This window comes from Chinchilla lanigera, unplaced genomic scaffold, assembly GCF_000276665.1.
Source record: "Chinchilla lanigera isolate Chin_1 unplaced genomic scaffold, ChiLan1.0 scaffold00143, whole genome shotgun sequence".
Lineage (NCBI taxonomy): Eukaryota > Metazoa > Chordata > Mammalia > Rodentia > Chinchillidae > Chinchilla > Chinchilla lanigera.
In genome coordinates, this window is record NW_004955544.1 from 1,129,151 (window position 1) to 1,152,483 (window position 23,333).

Below are 23,333 nucleotides of genomic sequence, written 5' to 3' on the forward strand. Positions count from 1 at the left end.
TGGCAGTTTTTCCAGGCCTCAGTAGCTACCTCTTGATAGCCATCCCCCTTAGAATTCCATCATCCTTCCAGCTTCTTTCAAGAGGAAGGTAATAGTGCATGCACAGAACCATCCCACCAGTGAGACCAAGCCCCACGAGAATGTAAAACTGGCGCTTATACGCCAAATGCTGGGACCCCTGATAATTACTTCTGTGATCCAAATTCCCTGGAAACTCTCCTATCACTCATTCATGCTAATGTGAAGCTTCCAAATAGTATGCGAAGTCAGGCCTATGTCTTTTGCACACTTCTGTCTGCATTTCATGCATGCTTAAGAAAAAGGAGTTTACTTAATACAGATGTTTTTCCTACAGTCTGCACTTGCTGGTCTGAAGAAGTCATTTTCTGGATAGTGCTAGCCTCAAAGGCAAAAGGAATTGCATACACTGGCAAATACAAAAACTGCCTGGCACTAATCTCAACCTGAATGGCTACAGCCTACCCACGTGAGGGGACTTGGAATGAGAGGTGCTATCATAACAAAATTTTAACCCCTCAGAGTCTCAAAGAGCACTTTGTTTTCAAAAGGGTCACTGGAACCAAGAAACTCCTTTGTGAAAAATTAGTATCAAGAATGATCAGGAGCCAGAAGCCAGGAACTGTGGTGCATGCATATAATCCAACACTTAGGAGGGGGGCTGAGGCATGAAGATTGTGATTTTGAGGCCAGCCTGGAATATACAGCAAGATTCTGTCTCAAAAAAACCACAAAACAAACAAATCAAAAGAATGATCACATAATAATGAGAGAGAGGGAGGGAGAGAGAGAGAGAGAAGGGAGGGAGGAAGGGAGGGAGGAAGGGTGGGGTAGGAGGGAAGGAGAGTGAAAGCTAGGCTCAAAGGGAAGGCAACAAGGAGAAAAACACAACCCCAGATAAGGAGAAGGAACAACTGGAATAGTTTATCTTATTCAGTATCTTGGGGAAATCCCACTGATGGAAATCATTGAATCCTGGGTATCTCTGTTGAGGGTGATCTACCAATCATGAGGGAGGTTTCAGTCCTCACTTGGAACCCATTGGTTGCATTTGTCACTTGGAAACCATCCTCAGACAGCCATCTATTTCATCGTCACCTGCACCCCACCCCCACACACATGTCTTCTATTCTCTCCTTCTTCCTGTTTTCATGACATGATGTAGGGAAGAGATACCAGAAGGTATTATTAGTGAAATGGTTACAATAAGATAAAGAAAAATTCTCACTTAACACAGTCGATGTGGACACCTAACCAGTGGAGAATTCACAGGATGAAGCTGTAACTGGATAAATTCCATGGCTCATTGTAACATTTGAAGTGAGGTGAAAAAGAAATCCACCATATCTCATGGTTTTGCAACATAAGCAGATCGTTTGTTGAGTTCAGAAGGAATCTCCCTAACCCAAAAAAAGCCATGCTCACCACAGGAAGGGGACATGCCACCTGCTAGGGGTGGAAGCGGAGGAGTCTTCCCAGATTTGCCTGAAGCCCAGATGCTGCCATCAGGGTGTCTGTGGTGGGCAGTGAATGTGAAAGCATATGTCATTCCCACTGTGACTCACTGCTACACAGACGAACTCCTTGGCACTCACGGTCCTCAGTTTCAAGGGCACTAATTGTAAATGTCATTGAAAACGATAAACAGGAAACAAGTTACTGAAAAAAAGTACATCTGCTTATAGAACAGTGTAGACCCAATTTACTACTGCATTCTGAGCGGAGAGCTGGTGTCCAACTCCCATGCCTCCTGTAACCACAGCTGTTCCAAGAAGGTTCCGCAGTAATTTCAAAGCCTCTGTTCCTTACAAGGCTCTTTATCCTGTTCTTAGAAACCGCCAGCAGCTTTCTTGAGCCTGATACTGTGTTATCCAAAATAGATCCCGCAACCTCATTTCCTTTCATTCTGAGCTGCACATTGTTACCAACTGGACAAACACTTAAATATGAGAAACCTGTTCCCACACTACAGTTAAGTATTTGTGCCACTGAAAAGTAGTAATCAGACCCTCCAACAATTTTTCCAGAAGCAAAGTAACTAGTTTTACTTGCAATTTGAGATCAACCTCTAAGCTGCAAAATTTTTGACATTCTCCGACATCGCATGACAGCCATTGTTGCTTTGAGTAAATCACATTCATTTTACTCAGAAACAAAATGTACAAAGGGAGCAAGCATTCAAAACAAGGGAGTATGTTATGGAATAGGGTGGTTTTCTCTAGAAAGAAGGCCACTCAGGACTTCTGGAACACCTAATTGCTCTGCTTTCTTTGCAAGTGGTGATAAAAATCATTGTTTTAAAAGTGAAGGGAGAGAGACAGGGGATTTGGCTCAGTAGTAGGGCATGTGCTTAGCATGCAGGAAGTCCTGGGTTCAGTACCCAGCATCAAAAATAAAAATGTGGGGGGAAGAATTTTCATTAATTCTCACATTGTTGGAGATGTGATGATCAGTATTCAATGACATAGCTCTGGAAATATACACAACACAACAAAGGATAGAAACACATTTGCCATAAGACAGCATTTTTGTTTTAAAAGCCAGCTCCAAGTGATCACAGGAGGCAAATGATGACAGCACATCTCTGTGACAGTAGTTCCTGTAGCACATATAGTGGGGGTTCAAGTACTGGTCAGATCCTCACTCTGCATTTTTCTTGGAGAAGTTACTTAGCCTCTCTGATGCTGAGTGTCCTCTTCCTCTGTTAAGTGCAAAAATGCAAAAGAAAATAACACACTGAAGCTGTTGTGAAGATCCAGTACCTTAGTGATTGTTTATGAAATGCTTATCAAAGTAGCTGGGACAAAGTAAGCCCTCAGTACGTTTTAGACAGTCTGGTAGTAGAAACAGCTGCAGCAATAGCAGAAGTACTAGTTGTTAGGAGTAGTATCACCTATAGGTTCTGGAAGTGGTATTTACTAGCATAAATACTTGGGGGTTGTTTTAGTCATAGTACAGCTGCAGAATAAAGTAGCAATATTAGTATTAATGATAGTATCAATAGTAGTACTGTTATATTAGCATTTCTAGTATCACTGGTGATTGGCAATATAAAGAGTACTACTTTATCAGTATTCATAACAGTAGTGGTATTGTAGGCTCTGAATATCTTTTCATAGCCAATAAAGATAATTAATATAAAAATGCTCTCATCAGTCATGGTGGTGCATGCCCATCCCAGCATCTGGCAGGCTGAGGCAGATGGATTGCAAGTTTCCAGCCTAGTCTGGGAGGCAACTTACTGACTTAATGTGTGACTCTGTCTCGAAATAAAAAATAAGTTTTAAAAAATTACTAAAGATATAGCTCCGTGCAAAGACCCTGGGTTAAATCCCCAGTACAAAATAATGACCTAACCAGGCGTGGAGGAGTGCCTACACTCCGAGCCACTCAGGAAGCTGAGGCAAAAAGATCTCAAGTTCAAGCCCAGCCTAATATATATAGTGAGACCGAGTCCTAAGGAAAACCAAAACAAAACAAAACCCCCAGGGCTGGGGATCAGAGGTACAGTGCTTGCCTGATATGAGAGAGGCCCTGGTCTTAAACCCCAGCACCACAAAAAAAAAACACCCACAAACTTCTATTTTGTACCAGAAATGATTGTATTTTGGACACAAGGGTATTCTTTAGAATGTGATGACCCTCTGCTTTCCTCTGAAAGAAGATAATTGTATTGTTAAGCCGTATTAGGAAAAAAGAGAGCAATCTGAAAATTAAAGGGAATGAAAGCCACAGAGGAGCAATAAAAGTAAGGGTTATTTATGATTTGTGGTGATTACCAACGAGGAGCAAATGCTGCACTGGAAAGAATATAGAGGAACTCCTGAAAGAGAAAGAATCGGCACTCTAGTCCAACAACAGTAGCTTCCAGACTACAGCCAGTTCTTAATTACCTAGAAGCAGATTATCTGGCTGGAGAACAATGATGGTCAAAAATATCCACAAGAAGAAGGTATGTACTGATTGAGACTTTACTGCAACAAATATGTGTTGCAGTCTGCCTACTTATAATCACCTGCATTACTTGGGTAGAGTCAGTTCAGCTGTAATACTTGCTTTATTAATGTGAATTTGTTTCAATGGGATTAATATGTTAGGCAGCGATTTGAGTACAAGGCAAATTTCCTGTTTGCTTATGCACAATTTCAGTATGCACAGTCAGTAAGGAAAATTACTATGGACTGAGAAAACTGCACCCAAACGAACAGATCTGCATGCATAGGAGTACACAAAATGCAGGTGTGCACCTCTCAAGCATACTTGCCTCTCTCTCTCCATGTCTCCAGAGACTTCAGTTCACAATGTATCAAAGGAACCACGCCCATTCCCATCTGAGATTTCAACTTCCCCACGGATTTTAGCTCAGCCTCCTTCTTCCCCTTTGCAATACCTCAAGCAAACTTCAGGTCTTTTCAAGGGGAAGTGACACACATATTGTTGTATTTTCATTATTTCTCAACCATTCAGCCTCTGTGAAACTGTGCTATCATTTTCTATTAGTTATCTCTTTTACAAAATGGGCCCACTTTGAGATATTGGGTTGTGCACCTTCCCCACATCCCTGTAAGCCTGATGCTTTGTCATGACAGAACTTTGCATAGTGCCATAATTTTGAGAATGCTTGTCACATTACAGCAGAACCGACTGTGTCTATCTTCCAAACCTCCAGCATGAGGAAGACATACTACACGGCCAAAATCTGATCAAAGAATAAAGAACATGGAGACATGTGATGGCCTAGACCAGTGCTGGAGGGAAACTTCATAGTTATGAAGATGAAGACTTTGCCCACTGCTCAGAGGACAGTGGCCTGAGAAAAGAGTAAGTTCTGAGATGAGGATGAAGAAAAAGCTCTTGGAACTCCACAGAGGTTTGTATGGGCAAGACTGGTCTCTGATCACTACACCAGTTTCTCTTATCCATGACATCCATGAGACCACAGTTCCCACTCTCTCCTGTGGTCCTGCCAATCCTCGGAGCAAGTTATCCTTGATGGGTGGGAAAAGTGCTATGTGTGCCTTCTCTTCTGCTCCATCTTCCTTTTCAAAATCAGCCTGGGTAATACAGACAAACATGATATCTCAGGAGCTACGAACTAAAGAAAATAGGCAGGACAAATTTAGGTTTCTGCATTGTCACTGGAGATCTTACATGAGCAGGGCATACATGATTTTGATATTAGAGATGCTTCACATATTAGAGTCATTTTGTTATAGCTGCCATACTTAAACTCATCATATCAAATGAGCTGGCCAACAAGCCCTGCTTAGTACATGCATCTTGCTCCAGCTTAAATGCCCAAGGTTAAAACAAAAGCATTCTCAGATCTGTTCAAGGTCTCTGCACAATTCCTAGGCAACAGCTTCTATGCTCAGTGTAGGGCTTAGATCACATTGAATAAGACTGCATCCTCTTTAAACAATTTAGTCTAGTGAGACAAAAGAAAGACATGAGTAACTATAAAAGACAGTTACAGAGCCAGCATTTCCACTCTTCAGAATATATACAACAGAAGGACATAGATATGATCAACAAATTACAGGCACAGGAATGATCAGAGCACTGCTGCTCACTGTAAAAGCTGAATCTCATCAAATCACCAAGAACAGAGTAAAGAAACAAACTGAGGAGTGGCATACAATGGAATGCTATATACAAATAAAAAATAAACGACAGCTGCACACAAATATAGCTGTGAAAAAGATATTTCTATATGATTCTATTTATATTAAATTTGAAGACAGGTGGGCGAAGTCAGGGTGGCAGCTAACTTTGGGAAATGCCCCAAGGCAGGCAACTAGGAGTCAAGTTATGTCCTAATTCTTGATCTGGGTAGTTGTGGGATGAATGCATCCAGCTTGTGAAAATGCATTGAGTCTATACTTATATATGAATATTATGCATTAAAACACAGTTTTTAAAAATAACTCAAGTGTTACTGATGTTGGGGCAGAGGTTTAGACAAGATACCATAGCGACTGAGAGTCCATGCATCTATGGTACATTGTCACTGCTCTCATTTAGGCAAGCTAGAGACAAAGACTTTTCTGGTGAGATGCATACAACTGCTAGGAACCTCTCTAATTCCTCATCTTGTAGTCTAGACTGATAACCTCTGATTCAAACTGTAAATTGCTAGTTTACTACTGAAGTAAACTCTGAAGTCTGAGGAGTCAAAACTCTGCAGATACGAGAAAAAGTATAAGCAGAATTGTGGGAAAGATGTATTTCTCTGCTAATGAAAGCATCATTTTTCCAATAAATCTCTCCTGTTTTACATTCCTTCCTTCTTCCTCTCCTTTCTCATTTGTGCCCATTTATTCTCTATGCACAAGCATGTACACACGTACACACACACACACACACACACACACACACACACAGTATGTTTGTCTTCTAAAGCTTCTAATGTGCTCATATATCTTGACCCACAGAGGTAGGCAATGGCTATATTGTTCAAAACCCTTAGGCTACACCAGAGACAAAAGAAGATGTTTGAAAACCAAGGCCTGTCATGGAAGCAATACATGGCAATCTCCACTGCTGTTACTTAAAGCCCATTCAGGAAAGAAGCTATCTTAGACAAGATTAAGAAAAAAACAATATCAAGCTTATAAAAGTAAACCTATCAAAGTGTACTTGCCTCTGGCATGGCCAGAAGCAGAACCCTAACGCTCTTGAGAGTCTGTTCACCTAAGCCCTCACTAGAAGCTAGTCCTAGACAAAAAGTCCCCTGGATCTGGCACATAAAGATTCAGAAAGCTCTGCATCCACACTCCCAAAGGCTTGTCCCAACAGATGAGGCCTTCTTTGTCAGCTAAAGTTCAAACACTCTGGATGAACACCCTCACCAGCTCAGTCTGGGTCCCAAGGTCACTTCACTACATAGTGTTTGCTGCGGAAAAAGAGAAGTTCCCAAAGGAACAGAAATGATGTTTCCAGAAGTGGGAAGAACTCCCAGGAGAGGAAAACACATCCACACCCTGGTGTTCTCTGACACGAGCTGTAACCTATGGGGGTGCAGGGTATGAAACTGTTTCAGTGGGATGCATCCAGCAGAATTAAGAATAGGCAAAAGGATAAAGCAAAATCAAATTAGACTGTACCAGACTCCATGCAGCTTTGTGAAGCTTTTGTTGTAATGGTGTGTATGTGCACATGTACATCCGTCTGTATACAACTGTGCTTTATGTGTGTACCAACAATAGAAAACAAAATTCTCAGCAGTTTTTGGTAGAAAAAAATCAGAGTATTGCAATCATCAAATATCAGATCTGCTTGAAATCTGAGCATCTACACCAATTTGTTCATGGAGCTATACAATATATGTTTCCCACCCATCACCATGCCTTCATTTAATGTGTTTATGGCTGTAGAAATGGCAAAAAGCATCTGAGCCATGTTCACTATGAATTATTATATCTCATTCAATCAATGAGAAAAAGCTTAGGAATCAGAAATGCGTGACGGAGGGTTTCTTTTCAACATGACAACCTAACAACGAGGTTGCGTAAGAATTTAATTGGTTTTATCATAAACACCAAGAGAATTATCTTAATTACTTAATTGTTTATGATTATCTTTTAAAACTTACTTTCAATCACATGATTAATACATGCTTGTTGGAGATAATTTGCTCATTACAGGAAAGCATGAAAAAAATGACCTGTTTAATTCTGGTAAACACAAGTTCTGCAATATACAGGATGCATGGAAGCATGTTTTGCACTCATGTAAAACTCCATTAAGACAACCCCTGTCATCAGCTGATGATTCAGTGCATAATTATCAGGTATCCATGGAACCATCCCTTCTAGGTATCAATTTAGCAAATCCACCCTGTTCTCCAGAGCCAGCGCTCTTGGATGCCTAATTAGCAGTCATTTCCTCTCCTTCTTCCTTCCCAGTCTCAGTTCTGCACTGGTATCAGACAGCCTTGTGCTAGGCTGGTGGTGGAATGGGAGTCTCAAGGCTAAGGCCTCTTCCACACTACAAAGTGACTCTTGATCATGGGAGCCAGTATTTGTCAATGGGAGATGCCACTGCTATTTGGATTTGGGGATAGGATGACTCTTCAGCATACAGAACTCTTCTGCACAGGATGCCCAGTATCCATGGATGCTTCTCACCACATATTCATAGGACCCATACACTATCACTGTTAACAACTAAACATCCCTAGACGCATTTCCTAACATCTGCCTCCCCGCTGAGCATCAGTGGGATCCTAAAATAGAGGGTGGCACCCTTTTACTGTACGAAGCCAGATAATAAATAGTTTAAAATTTGTGGATGATATGATCTCTAGCAATTACACAATACCATCATTTTAGTGTAAAAGCCAGCCATCAGTTATATGTAAACAGTGGTCATGGCGATGTTCTAATAAAACTTTATTTATAAGATCAGACTGTGGGCTAGATTTGTCTACATATCACAGTTTACCAGTGCCGCAAGTCTAAAACAACCATAGAAACTCTCCTCACCAGGTAGATTTGGGAAAGATGCAGGACATGGTGACAATTTGGTACTATGTAAAACTGGGTGACTCTGGTGAGAGGATTCTGGAAAATTCTCTACACTCGCAAAACAGGAGGCACTGAAGGAAGAGACTCTGATCGTTTCCCTTCAGTTTTGGTCTTTGTGGTGTGAAGACAAGATTGCTGAAAGTATTGTAGCCATTCTACAACTGAAACAGGTGCACTCAACATGCTGAGACAGCACATCCATGGGATGGTAAAATCCCGATACCTGAATCTACCTAAGCTGTCCTAAAATTTCTCTATCTCTGTATTTCTTAGGTGAGATAACAAATTGTCCTCTTCCTTAAGCTATTTTTGTTCTGCCTTCTACTCCTTGCTGTTAAAAGCATCCTGATGAATACACTTTCAATTTGATCATAAAACAATAAGGATAGTATATTTCTGCCAGACTATGGGTATTATGTTCAGATAGATGTTGCTAACTACTCTCAAGTTCAAGTGTTTCTTGTGTGAACAACAGTCTTGTTGTTCTCCAAGTGCTTCTCTGAATAAAAAGGAAACTAATGGAGAACAGCATGTTGATTGCTTGCTCAATTCCTCTTTCTTTGTACTCCATTCTACTGCAATCCTAAGTTTTGAGTGCTAGGGTCTTTGGAACGATGAGTCAGAAATGACCATCTCTATTCACTTCACAGTGTGCCATTTTGGTGAATAAGGGAAGTCCTCAACTTTAGAAAGGTGGTTCTTCCATGCTCAAACGAGCCACACAAGGAGAATGCTCATAATGATCCAGTCACCAAGTTTCCTGTCTCTGAATGCAGTTATATAATGACACAATGCCTGGAGCTGTGGCAACCATTTTACATTCATAAGGTGCAAAGCTTCAGGCAGGAGCCAAAGAGGGAAAGAGCCTGGATAGTCTAGATTTTTGCTGACCTCTCTGAGTCAATAAATCCCAATCCTGCAACCACCTACATTTAGCAATGTATTGTTTAAGTCACTGTTAGTCAATTATTTCTTTCTTTGCAGCTAAAATATACCAATAAGCTTAAGTCAAGAATGACATTTTTCACTTTAAAACACAGTAATTAGGTTATATATGTACTGATAAATATAGAAGTCTTTAAATAAACTACCTACATTTTATCAGAGTTCCTCAACTATAGTGTTTTGCCAGTCACTTCCACGCATGTAGGTAAGAGCTAGACAACGTAGTAAGACAGGACTGAGGGTACCTATGCCCTTATTTTTCATCTCTCCTCTTCAGCAACTCTACATTTCAGTACGGCTACTACACTTCCCTTAAGCATTCACCTGTGGCAGTTAAAGCAACCAGTGGACAAAGGAGAACCAGTTCATCAGCATTTGCTTTTAAATCTTTCCTGCAAAGCATGCGTGGGATATTATGTCTTTTGTTTGGGAAGGCCAGCAAGCATGGCAGGAGAATGCAAACACTGAGAGCACAATTCCTGTTTAAATTGTTCGAAATCTGTTTGGGAAGAGAAATAATTCTTTACAGTAGGAACGCTGAGAGAGAAACATCTACAAGTGCAAAGTGATATTGTCCAAAGCCCCATTTATGCAAAATCAAAAAAAAGAAGTAAATATATATGCATACATATAATGTGGTTGTGCACACATATTCTTGTGTTCAGATAATCTTTTAAAAATGGTACTATGTGTACCTTCAATAGCTGGACTACTTAACACATCATTATAGTCTAGATAAATGGAAGTTTACAGCATTTACAAGACCACATTAGCACTAAAGGGAGATAAAGTAAAGGATTAACCAGTAAAGAAGGATGAGATGCTTTATTGCCTCCTGCGTGTTTCATCAACTTAGTTAAATAGCACTCTGTTCTTCAGCCTGTCAACATGATCTCAACCGGAAAGCCAAATTATGAACTAATGGCATATAATCAAATTACTGTTCGAAAGGAAGCATTCATCAACAGAGCCCCTGAACACAGTTCTCAAAAAATTAACAAAGCCATCCCTTTTGGTGAATGGAAAAATATCAGATAATAAGATTGATAAGACATTGTCAAAAATTAATACAACTTAAGTTAGAAAGCTTTCCTTACTCTGGAGGGATGCTACAAGAAAAATTTTGTTAAGGCAGGCATGGTAGCACATACCTATTATCTCAGTACTCTGAGAGGCTGAGGCAAGAGGACTGCAAATTCAAGACCAGCCCGGGCAACTTGGCAAGACTCTGTCACAAAATAAAAATTAAAAAGGAATGGAGATGTAGCTCAGTGAGAGTGAGAAAACCCTGGGTTCAATCCATAGTACCCACCCAAAATGTTTTTCTTATGATCTTATCAGAGAGAACCTTACCTTGAAAATAAAAATGAATGAATTTTGCTTCACTCAGTTCTATATAAAAAGATCATTTTTGTAGTAATATGATCTTCTAGCTTTATCTAAATGTTCTAATAAAGTTAAAATAAAAATTTTATAGGTCTGAAATTTTATGATACTTTTTTGAAATATATCCTTAATACATCAAACTGTCTCTTGCTTCATTCATTCAAAAGAGAGAAAACTTAGGAATTATAATTAAGAACTATCTGAGCAATATATTTTCATACACGGTAGATTTTCCAATATTTTATCATGTTTTGAGAGATCATAGTTACTTAATTTTTTTTCAGATGGGGTCTCACTATGGTGCCCAGGGTGGCCCCAAACTCCTGTGCTCGAGTGTTCCTCCTGCCTCAGTCTCCTGAGTAGCTGAGACTACAGGCACATTGCACTGTGCTCAGCTTTTACCCAATTTTCATTTTCTTTCTTTTTACTTTTTTGGTCAAAGTAATATTAGTTTCTCATATTTCCTTTGAGTACTTTTTTTGGTCAAAGTAATATTAGTTTCTCATATTTCCTTTGAGTATTTTTATGTAAGTACAAGTACTTTAATATGTTCACTTAATAAATGCACCCTGGAGTTCATTCTCTATTACTGCACAGAATATTCTTTTATTCATATTTTCACAGCTGCATAGTATTTCATACTGTTTTAATCCCAGTTCTCATATATGAATTTCATTAAATGTATCCATTCTATGGCTAAAAAAACAATGGAACTTTCAAAGCAACTAAATGTAGAGGGAATATCACATCATTTTCCCATGTTACAAATAAGGAAGCAGACATTCAACTTGCTCCAAGTCCAGCTGAAGTTCCACTACCATTACTCAGGCTTTCCTTATTGTCTCCTGCTTCAGGCTTTGTTAACAGGTTAACTTACAAGAACATGCTGTTTGTCAACTTTAATACCTCCAAGGAACATGAAGGTCCACAATATTAGCATAAAATTTGAATAGCATTTTAATGGCATCTCAAACTGCCTTCTGACTTTCATACGTTTTGAAATACTCAGCATGCTGTTATTAATGTCATTTTAAAAATCTGCTCATGAAATCCAAAGACTTAGCTGTAAAGATATTAATCATATTGTTATCCAAAGTAAAACACTGGAAACAATCTAAATGTTAATGAAATAGGAAATCATTAAGTAAATGGTAGTACATGTAGCTGTTAATTTTAGATTTATAAAGAATGGTTAATGATATGGGAACACAATATTTTGTAAAAATTTAAGTATAGATTTGTGCATTTGTATTATCTATGTTAAAAAGAGATATAAAAGCTAAAGAAAATAGAAGCCTCAGTGAGTATACCAGGTTGGCAGAATTCCAAATATTTATATATCTTTTCCTTTGTATAGTCTATGTTTTAAAAACATTCTACAATGAAGGTCTTATTTTGACAGTCAGAAAAATATATTAAGAACCTATTGTTGCGATTATTTGGACCCAGGTATTTATGTGGGTATCCTATTAGCATCTTTATTAATAAATAAATTAAAGCTCATTTGTTAAAATGCAACACATTCCTAGGGTTCAAAATAAAAATAAATAAAAATTAAAAATATGAATGCTGACATGGCCTCATGCACTACACGCTCTCACATATCACTGATTTCCAGATTTGAATATCATTATTAGTGCTTTGTGTATCCTATCAGTCATTCTTATTCAAAAAAATAAAAAATACATATATTCAATCCCCCCACATATTTAAAAACAGATATATACCTTATTACTCTCACTTAACAATAAAAGTATCCAGAGATCTTTCCATATCACTGCAAAAACCATTGCCTTGTGTTTTCCACAGCTGTTCTGGATTTCAAGTTAATTTTTAAGCAAAGTTCTCATAGATCTATTTGATAAAATTTGGTCATCCAGTGTGATATTTTAAAAGAGCAATATAAAAACTAAATGTATTGGTCAAATATGCACATTTTACCAAGATAATGCCTTTCATTTGATATAGTGATGGCAATATTCCAATTTCTGGTTCTTCATTTTCACATACACTCTATGCAAAATACCTTGATGATAGGTTCTTTAATATCACATTTATGCACACAAATCTCTCTTCATGAAATCTTAAGGTACTATATAAATACTATCTACAATTTTCTCATGGTAGTAGACAAACAATATCTATAACTGGAGAAAAGACTAAGGTTCTCAGGACTAGAAGAAAGTGAAAGAAAATAAGTCTGAGAATGAGGGAATACAGGCGGAGATGCAGGGCTGCTCTGAAGCTGTACATATGGGCAGAAATTCACTACTGCGTGTACAACACACCAATCTGTTGAATGAAATACAGAAGTAGGCGTAGCTGTGATCATCAATATTTGACATCATGCGGAATGCACGATTCACTTCCAATTTCTCCACATTAGGTACTAGGAAACAAGGTTTAATACAAAGGATTTTACTCTCACACAGCTCATAAAAGAGACAATTCAAAACCAGATGCAATTAATATTTTTAAATTTTTATTTTTATTAGTACATGTTTGCAGTACACAATGATTAAACTCATGTGGGCTCTTGGTCCATGCATATAACACATCTTAATTATTTTTACTGCCCTTGCCCTCTCCTTCCTCCCCTTCCTCCCACCTCTTGGTCCCCTTCCCTTCTGCAAAATATCTACCAACACACCTCCTATTATCTATCATTTCTTTTGCTCTTTATTTATACTTTGGTCTCTCATATAAGAGTAACCATGTGATATTTAAGCTTGTGTGTCTCATTTATTTCACTTAAAATTATTATCTCACTGTGTATTCATTTTCCTACAGATGACTCAAGCTTATCTTCCTTTATGCTGGTTAATCTATTGTGCATACATAGCACACTTTCTCTATCCATACGTCTTCTGATGGGCAAGTAGGCCTCTTCCCAATATTTAGCTATTTTGAGTTCTGCTACTATAAACATGTGTATATATGTATCATTGTAGTATGATTTCTTTAACTCTTTCAGGAAGATACTTAGGGAATAGCTGGGTTGAACGGAATTTCTGTTCTTATTTTCTTGAGGGGTCTCCACATTGACTTCCATAGTGGTTGTACTAGTTTACAGTTACAGAAGTGTTCCTCATTTGCCATAGCCTCTCCACATTTGTTATTATTTGACTTCTTCATGATAGCCACTCTTTCTGGAGTAAAATGGAATCTCAGTGTTCCTTTAGTTTGCGTTTCTCTCATGATCAGAGGTGTTGAACATTTTTTCATGTATTTATTAGCCATTTGTACCTCATCTTCTAAAAAGTACCTATTCCTTGCAGTTGCCCATTTTATTGGGTCTTTTATTGGGGGGAATCAAATCACTTTTAGTTCTTTATTCTTCTAGATACTAATGCAATCCATGTAAGTCAACTACTGCCACAATAAAGCTGCATAAGATGGTATCACACAACAATCAGCATCTGTTTTCATGCTTATAGAGTTGCTAGCTGGTGCTGCTCCAGGTATATGTAACTTCTGGGGCCAACAGGCCACACTAAGTAGTTCTTCATATAATAATGTGAGAAACAAAGAAGTGTACAATGTACTTAAAGACATTCTTCTAGCAAAACTGATACTGTATGCCTCATGTCTATGTCCCATTGGCCAAAGCAAATCACTTGGTCAAGGCTAACACAATTGGGAGGAAGCATAATCCACCCCTAGCAGAAGGGACTGTAAGGTCATGTAGAGAAAACTTGGATTCAAGGAAGGCTTGGAATTGGGAAGAAAAATACAGTCTACCACATAGTGGATGAATGTTATGAAAAGGTTTGGGTTCAGGATGTCCATCACAGACAGGACACACAACTGAACTCAATTCCTCAGGCTTCTTCACATTTAAATATGTCTGGAAGTCTACTGAATAGAACTTGGGTAGAATGATGTACTTCAGCTGGGGTCTGGCCAATCTTCCACCATTTCACTCCTTTCATCTGTCAGTTGAATGCTGATAATGCAGGCGACCTTGGAACTCACCTAGAAGATTGGAGCCTCTAAGTTCCAGGCCCTCTGGTTGACTAAAAGTAACAGAGTCTCCCTATCCCATCAGGAACACCTGTTTGGGGCTTCAAACAAGAAATGAGCCAGTCTAAGTTGAGGGGTTGGTCTGTTAAAGGATGGGTCACATAAAAATGATAGTCTGGCTAAGTAAGTCAGAATTGGCAGGTTGGAGAAAGCTACAAGGAGCAAGCTTAGATTAGAAACTGAAATATACAAGATAAGCAGTAGTTATTCGAGTAAAAAGGGGACAAAGTAAAGACTGTTCCAGAGGAAATGAGGAGTTTATACAAGTCTCAAATACGTCACCTTTTCATGACTTCTGAAGAGTTTAATATGGTTAGTAGTAGACAAGTGTGTGTGTGTTTGTGTGTATGTGCATGTACCTATAACTGGGGTTAAAGAGAAATGTAAGGTCAGAAAGGAGGACTAAAAAGTGTCCAGAAATATAGTAACCAAAGGAAATGAAGGAAACAGGGGCCATACACAAAGAAGTAAAGATGAAGAATGTGGATTTGGCCCTCAGGAGCAAGTAGGCAAAAGGGACAGAGAAGATCCTATGTGAACCTTCGGAGGCTTCTAAATTAACCTAAAGTGCTACATTAAGTGCCAATGGTCTCAAATACACAGAGGGGGGCTAGAAATGCCAATATGTTCAGGGGCCTCCTGTCCACCCTGCCTGTAAAGCAGGCGGAGTTTGAGTATTGGCTAGAGGCATAAAGGAAATACAATAAAATATTGTACCTATAGGAAAGGCAGGTACCTGGAGCAAACATTTTAGGCTTTGCAAGCCATGTGCTCTGTGTCATGACTATTCAACTCTCACAAAAGCAATGGTAGACAGTACAGACACAAATGAGCATGGCTGTGTTACAATAAATCTTTATTGACAAAAACTAGCAGTAGAGTATTCTAAAATAAGTAAACAAATATAAAAGTAAGCGATCAAGTGGGCTATAGTTTGCCAGTCCAGACTCTATGCCAGAAGTGAGGGCACTCCTCAGAACTACAGTTCAGTTGGGCACAGGAGGGGCCTGGGGCAAAACTATCCCAAAACCCCCATTCACTGTTAATTGCTCTGGTATAGGGGTCAAGAGTGGCAAGTGGGACTGAATTTCATTAACAGATAAACACCTAGGACTCCACTGAGAGGAGCCATTGGGAAATCTCCATGGTCAGATGTGTAATCCAATGTAAAATCAACAAATTAGCCCTGAATTCGCCAGATGGCCATTTGTTCTCCACCACTGTTCTCTTTGAACAGTTAAATAATTATGCCAGTTAAACATAAAAAAATACATCCATTTCTTACATTTGTGAGGAAAATTTTAACATTCATTCTGTGAACTTCTATCTATTCCTTTCTTTTAAACTCAATCTTTTTCAGAAAATCATGTTCCTATTTTCTTTTTTTCTTTTTTTTTTCTGGTACCAGGAATCGCACTCATGACCTCACACTTGCCAGGCAGGCGGTGTGCCACTGAGCTAAATCCCCAGCCTCATGTTCCTATTTTCTTTTTTTTTTTGTCTTTTTTTTTTTTTTGTCTTTTCTTCCGGTACCAGAAATTGAACTCACGACCTTGTGCTTGCCAGGCAGGCACTTTGCCACTGAGCTAAATCCCCAGGCCCCCTATTTTCAATTAAATAAATCTCACAAAACTTTTGAAACATGAAAAATAACTAGAATAAAAATTAAAGCCCTATAGTAACACGGATAGAATATTTTCTTTTCTAACTTTACAAATATATCTTTTATAAAAATGACTGTGTTTTCCTACTATCCTAAACAGGCTTCCTAAAATAAGGAAGACTAGACCAAGAGAAGACGATTACTTTTAACATACAATGCAGGTACTCCTTTATATTCAAGAAGTACTGATTGTAGGACTATGATTGTTCTTCAATGATGGCGAACCTTTTAGAGCCGAGTACGCAAACTGTAACCCAAAACCCACTTATTTATTGCAAAGAAACAACACTGCAGTTAAACCTGGACACTGAAGTTTTTGTCTCCAAAAAATAACTCATATATTAACATCTTTTGTTTTAAAAGAAAAAAAAAAAACTAACATGTGTGCCGTAGGTTTGCCACCACTGGTTTAGCTAAACAAATGCACCCATTTACTGGCCTCAAGTATTAGAACAGACTGAATATGACTTCACTCACTAATTATTTAGTATATTTATTATATACCAAATACTATAAACTATACTTTAAAACATGCTGTTAAAAAACAATTCAGGCACGAAACCCTTCTAATCTCTTTGGCAGGAAAAAAAATGAGAAAGTTAATTTTGTTATCTAAAATTAAGGCTTAGATTTCTTCAAGATAACTTACAGAGCTTTACTATATAACAACCTAAATCACCCAGAAGCAAGGCAGCATAGTTTTGAAATTTTTGCTGTAAAGAACGAAAGGTAGCCTAAAGTTGTTTTCATTATGATGCTCTTAACCAAATCTGAAGAAAGTGAAGTTAAATTCAACTCCAAATCGATATAGCCTACCTGCGTTGCTCTGCCTAAAACTAAATCCACTTATCTAGTTTTCTTTCCATTTGGAAACAGATTAGGGAAGGTCATTAGCCATTAGGACCAGGTGGCTCAAGTACACTGTAAGGAAATACCTGCATTCTCCTGTGGACTTAGCAGTTCACCAGCATACACCGGTTGAGGTTTTAAGAGTATTACTGCCCATTCTTTTTCCAGCGATGTTGAACTAGAAGCTTAGAGGCCTACAAAAGGGAAGCATCACTCCGACCAGTAACTCTCCAGCCCAAGGAAAGCAGGCCAACTTAGTGAGGAAAGAATAAGCATGCATGATTTTCCCAAATGCAACAAATGCCCAGTAAGACACTTATGTCTCCTTTCTATGGTCAGTTTGGACAAACTAAATAAATAGTTTGAGATCAGGAGTTTCAATAAAGATAAGTTAATCTACATTAACTGTGAGCATGCATCAGTGAGCTTGAGTACTTAACATGCTCATTTCCACATGCACATACAAGTCCCCAGACTTGTGTTAATAAAGATAAAGAGAAAACATGGAAGGCATAGTTGAACCCAGAAGTCAGCAAATTTTTTCTGTAAAAGCCAGACCATAAATCTTTTAGGCTTTGCAGCCCATAACATCTTCGTGGGATCTGTTCAACTTGGGCAACAAATGCAGCCATACACAATACATAAATGAATGAATACAGCTGTGTTGCAATAAAACTTTATTGATGGATACTGATATTTTAATTTATCACTCTTGCTTTTTTTGCTTTTGTTGTTTAAGCAGTTAGAAATACACAACCCTTAGCTGTGCCTGGTGGCAGATGCCTGTAATCTCAGCACTCAGGAGGCTGAGGAAGGAGGATCCATGCAAGTTCAGTTCAAGACCAGACTGGAGTACACAGTGAGTTGAAGGCCAGCCTGGACTACATATCAAGACCCTGTCTCAAACAAACAAACAAGAAAAACCCCACTATGGTAGGTTTGGCCCATACGGAATGGACCACCAACTCCTTTTTTTAAAACTACTCATAATTTTCTTTCCTTGATATGATTAGCTTTCAAGACTCAAGATCACTCGAAGTTTTGTGGGTGGTAAATTTCTTGACCAGTGTTTCAGTAACTGCCCCCCAAAAAGTCTCAATTCTTCTTATTCTCCCTAGTATCTGTGTTTTCATGATTATTACTTAAATATATATTTCCAGGGGTTGAAAATGTAGTTCAGTGGTAGAGAGCTTGCCCGGCACATGCAAGGCCCTGTGTTTAATCCCAGCACCATAAAAGAAAAAAATTACACTTCTAATTCATCAATAATGTATGTTTTTCACAGATAAACTTTCATGATACCCTCAAATGGAATAATAAAGAATAATGTAATAAAGTTGTACTGTGGCATGTGGGGTGTGTGTGTGTGTGTGTGTGTGTGTGTGTGTGTGTAAAGTGAAAGAATGAACAGCCAGAAGGGCCATAAGTAGAAAATAAAAATTTCCAGGTCATGTATTTAAAGTACAAGTAAGTTCTACTGAAGCTGACAGTCTGTACCAAATCCCGATAGCAAGAAGGTGAGATTCATTTATTGCAGAGAGAGAGAGAGAGAGAGAGAGAGAGAGAGAGAGAGAGAGAGAGAAGTGCTTGAAATGCTATAAAGCCTGAACTAGATGCCTTCCCCCCAAACTGCGAGCGACTAGACTTCCACAGCTGCACACTAGCAACCCCTGGGAAACTCGAGTTAAATATTCCTAAAACAGGAATCTAGTTCTGTTATGAAACTCTTCATCATTTCACCTCCTGACAGCCACAGAAATCAGCAGAACTCAGAAAGGACTCAGATGATGAGCAAGTAGCATTTTTAATAAAACTCGAATCCGAAATCTTTGGGGTTTTTTCACTGCTAGCCTCCAAAGCTCACTATTATCAGCAAAATTAATGTAATTACTCAGGTAAAAATAGAGGCTATGGAAAAACTGACCTTTTGCGTTTCTTTTTGACCTCCCCTTTCCCTGGGAAATATTTAATTCTGAATAATATAAAGGTTAAAAAAATAGACGTTTCATAGTACCTAAGCAAGTTTCCATAAAAATCAAAGGAAACTATAAATGTGTATTTTTCTTCTTCCTCAATTGTCACATACTTGTAACAAAATTAACAGACTGTATTAAGACAGGTACTAGTCACTGCTAGAAAGCACAAAAAAAAGCATGCAACTACACGAAATTGCAAAACAAAGCATCCTTAAATTTTACTACTTCAAGGAATAATCTTCATATTAACAGTTGGGGCCCAATCATTATCTCAAAGTGTGCCATTTTGCTTAAGGGAAAGGAGAGAAGTCAGGCAGTCAATTCACAAACACTTCACTCAGCTTAATAATACCCCTAAGAATTTTGGGTTTCAAGTTAGCTCCCTCAGGCAAGGGGGAATAATCATATGTTTTTCTACTGTACTGCATGCTTCTATAAACATGTGAAAGAGTGAATCTGCTTTACAAATGAAACAGTCAATACAAAGAGCAGTAATAATAAAAATATATGCCTATTTTTATGCTATTACTGGCTTATAAAGCAATCATCGGTAATGCTCTCATCTACAAAGATGGGAAATGATATATAATTGTTACCAAGGAAACAGTAAAGTAAAACTACATGTAAACTATCAAGCAATTTAATAACCAGAAAACTAGAAGAACAGGAGAAAACATCCTCAGATAGAACCATAACGCACCATGCAATTGAGAGTTATAACTCACACAGATGGACTAAAGGGTCGAAACAACTTGCCAGCGATTCCAATGCTTGTCAGTAATTTTTTAAGTGAGTATCAAAAGATGCTACTGGGTTCTTGCAGGGAAATTTGAGTTCTGATTTTTCACGTCATCAAAAGGGAACAGGTTCCGTGAACAAATGGTTAAATGTAGGTACAAAATACGTACTTTATTAATCCCAGTGGGGATTAATGTCCTCAGAGAATACTCTGCAATTATCATTACCCTTATTCACTGATAGGACACTGCAAATATCAGTTACTGCAAATGCTCTCTGAGTCAACATTCAGACACTCAAGCTCTTTGTCAGAACCAAAGGCAAGGCCAACACCTGGGGCAACTATGTGTGTTTGCCTGTAACCCAAAAGAATTTTAAGCACTTAAGTGACCATTCTGATCAAAACTAAATCCTTTAGGAAGATTATCCACTCTGAAATCAGGAAAATCCTGCAGTGTAAGCATTTTTATACTTCACTTTTGAAAAAAGAACTTGATTTTTATGTTTAAAACACACACACACACACACACACACACACACACACACACAATCTTCCTTCAAGGACCAAAACAAGTAGCTGCAAATATGCTTTTGCAGGGCGGTAACCTCTGAAGGGATCTCTGTTTCATCCTGGGGACCACCCTTAAGCCCACAGTGAGGAAAAGGGTGAATTCCTGAGGACCGCAGACTTCTTCATGGGCGCACCGGCCCCGAACATGTGCACCTTCTCTCTTTAGAATAAACATTGCATCACGTTAAAGGTAAAAGTAAAATCCACACTCATTTTCTAAAATTTAAACTCTTTAAAATGATGCAAATCCCCTCCCACCTGGCTTGGGTTTTTATAAATGTTCAGATGTGTGAGCATCAAGAAGGTATCCTAGAATTTTGGCAAAGTGAATACTAAACCTCTTCTCACTGACACACAGCCTTGACCTCTCCCAACCTCCACAGTTTAAGGACTAAACCCAGCCTCGAGAGGGCTTGTTAATCTCCTTGGCTTTAGCATGTGAGGCCACTGAAAACTCTCCTGGTTACTTTAAATGATACTCCTGGTTGAACTTCTCTGTCTCAGTGACATTTCTGTCCATCACCCAGAGGGCACCACACAATCTCTAAACTTGCCCATAGCTGTTTCCCAACCATGATTCATTTTTTGACAGCTGTTTACTATCCAGCATTGGCAGAAGGATACAGGAAGTTAATAGAACAGTGGTGTGAAGCCTTGGGCCTCTATATAAGCATGAAACCAAATAATTTGCCACACTACAATCATACACTGCTTAACACATCAGCTTTTGTGATCTGCAGGGACCTCTCGTGGACCACTTGAAGACGCACATATTTACCCATCACCAGTATATCTCGAGTCTACCCAGAGTAAGTTACATTGGGTCCCCTTTCCTGAGGAAATCTGCTTGTGCCATGAAGACTGCCCCACGCGAATAGAGAGGGCAGGTGGAGATGGACAGGAAAGACAAAGACCTGTGGATGTTGGAGAAAGGCCCATTTGCATGATGCTATCCAAACTGAAAGATTCTAAAGTGGCCCAAATGGCATTTAGCAAAGCAAAGTCAACATACTTTTGTGCCTCAGGCTTTTGGAGGCTGCTCATCCTTGCCTGATGCAATCAACACATCTCAGTCTGACACTAAAAGAATGAAAGGAAAACCTACAATTATTCTCTCCACATTATGAGCTAGTATTTCAGCTGCATCCTGGAAAAACCCACTGTCCCTCCTCCTTGGTACCAACTCCTAGAGATCTAGGGGACAGAAAGCCAGTCCTTCCAGATACTTGGGCATGGTTTTCTAAGACCTCTCATACCTAGCTTTTGCCAGCTAATGCCACCAGCACAAGACCTTACACTACGGCTTCAATGAAGACTTTGGAGGAGCCATAGGTGAGAAGATGGAGGAGGACTGCTCTGACTAGACAATACCTAGGTGGCCCCAAACTGGAAACACTCCTCTTCTTTCAGCACTCCTGCAGAAATCTGCCTGATCCCATCCTTTTTCTTCAGTTTCAACAGCATGGCTACTTAGAAGCAAATTTCTGCATCTTTCAAGGTTTAAGATGATATAGTCACTCAGAGAGAGATTGAAAGTCTTTCTCTTCTTTCCCCATGACTTGCCCATCTGGGTCACAGCTAGGAGCACCTGGGTCAACCTACAAACCGACTTTTCCAGGGTGTGGAGGTCTAATTTAGGGGCAGAGAGGAGCACTTTTAATCGCTGCTTCTTGGAAGGCAATCACCCAAGCTCCAAGTATTCTGGCTTTCCCTAGCAGTAGCAATTACAACCATCTTCTCTTGGCCCTGAATTATACATGTGACCCCAAGCACCACTGGGGCTTTTCCTGAGGGAAAACAAACTGCCGTGAACATGTGTGTGAGGGCGTGTGTCTCCCGCTGAGTGGTCTACACCCCTGGATGCACAAGCCCCATCAGCCAGTTAGAAATAAGTTGATCGGAAGCCCCTGGCCACCTGGCTTCTGTCCTATCTTAAACCCCGCGGCACGCTCCAGCTTTTGATACACCCCAGGATGGCGTGGGGGGGGGGGCACAAGTTGCCCGCTGTGGCAGCGGCCCTGGGTGCAAAGGAAACCGGCGCGGCCCCTACCTCGAGAGCTTAGCAATCTTCACAAAGCTGAAGACATCCATGCAGGCAGCGGGGGACCCCAGATCCCGGCGCCTCCGTCGCCCCTTCTCACGCCAGCAACGGCAGCCTCGGCAGCCCCATGGCGGGGACCTCAGTGCGCCCGGGGCTCGAGTGGCAGCGGCGGCGGGTGGCGGCGGCGGCCCGGGAGAGCCCGCACCTGGAGTCGGCGGCTGCTACCCCCGTCCGGCTGGGAGCTGCGTGTGCATCCCCAAGCAGGACCATTGATGGGCGCCGGCGTTGGGAAAACTCAATGGAGAGAGAGCCAGGCAGGGCGCGAGGGGCGGGGGCGGGGGCGGGAGCGCGGCCCGGGTCGTGCGCCCCGCCCCGTGCGCTCGGCCCGGAGACCGTCGGGCGCTGCTGCTGCTCCTGGACCCTTGAGCCCCTGTGCCCCACGCGCCAAGGAGCGCGGACTGAGCCGAGTGGCGGCGGGCAAGCTTGGCACACGAGCACGCACCCCTCGCAACACTGCAGCTGCTTCCCAGCCTCCTTCCCCAAGCCGAGTCCCTTCTCCTCTCCCCACCCCCACCCGCCCGGGGGGAGGGGGCAC

The 23,333-nt window shown here is 40.1% G+C and overlaps 1 protein-coding gene across 1 annotated transcript in view; it reads right to left on the minus strand.

Moving 5' to 3' along the window:
- Positions 1-23,045, minus strand: part of Frmpd4 (FERM and PDZ domain containing 4) — a 565,205-nt gene extending 542,160 nt beyond the window's left edge. Inside the window, exon 1 of the mRNA XM_005411379.2 lies at positions 22,748-23,045. Coding sequence (XP_005411436.1) covers positions 22,748-22,788 — 41 coding nt within the window. The 5' untranslated portion in view covers positions 22,789-23,045. The remainder of the gene's footprint in view (positions 1-22,747) is intronic.
- Positions 23,046-23,333: the final 288 nt, after the last annotated feature.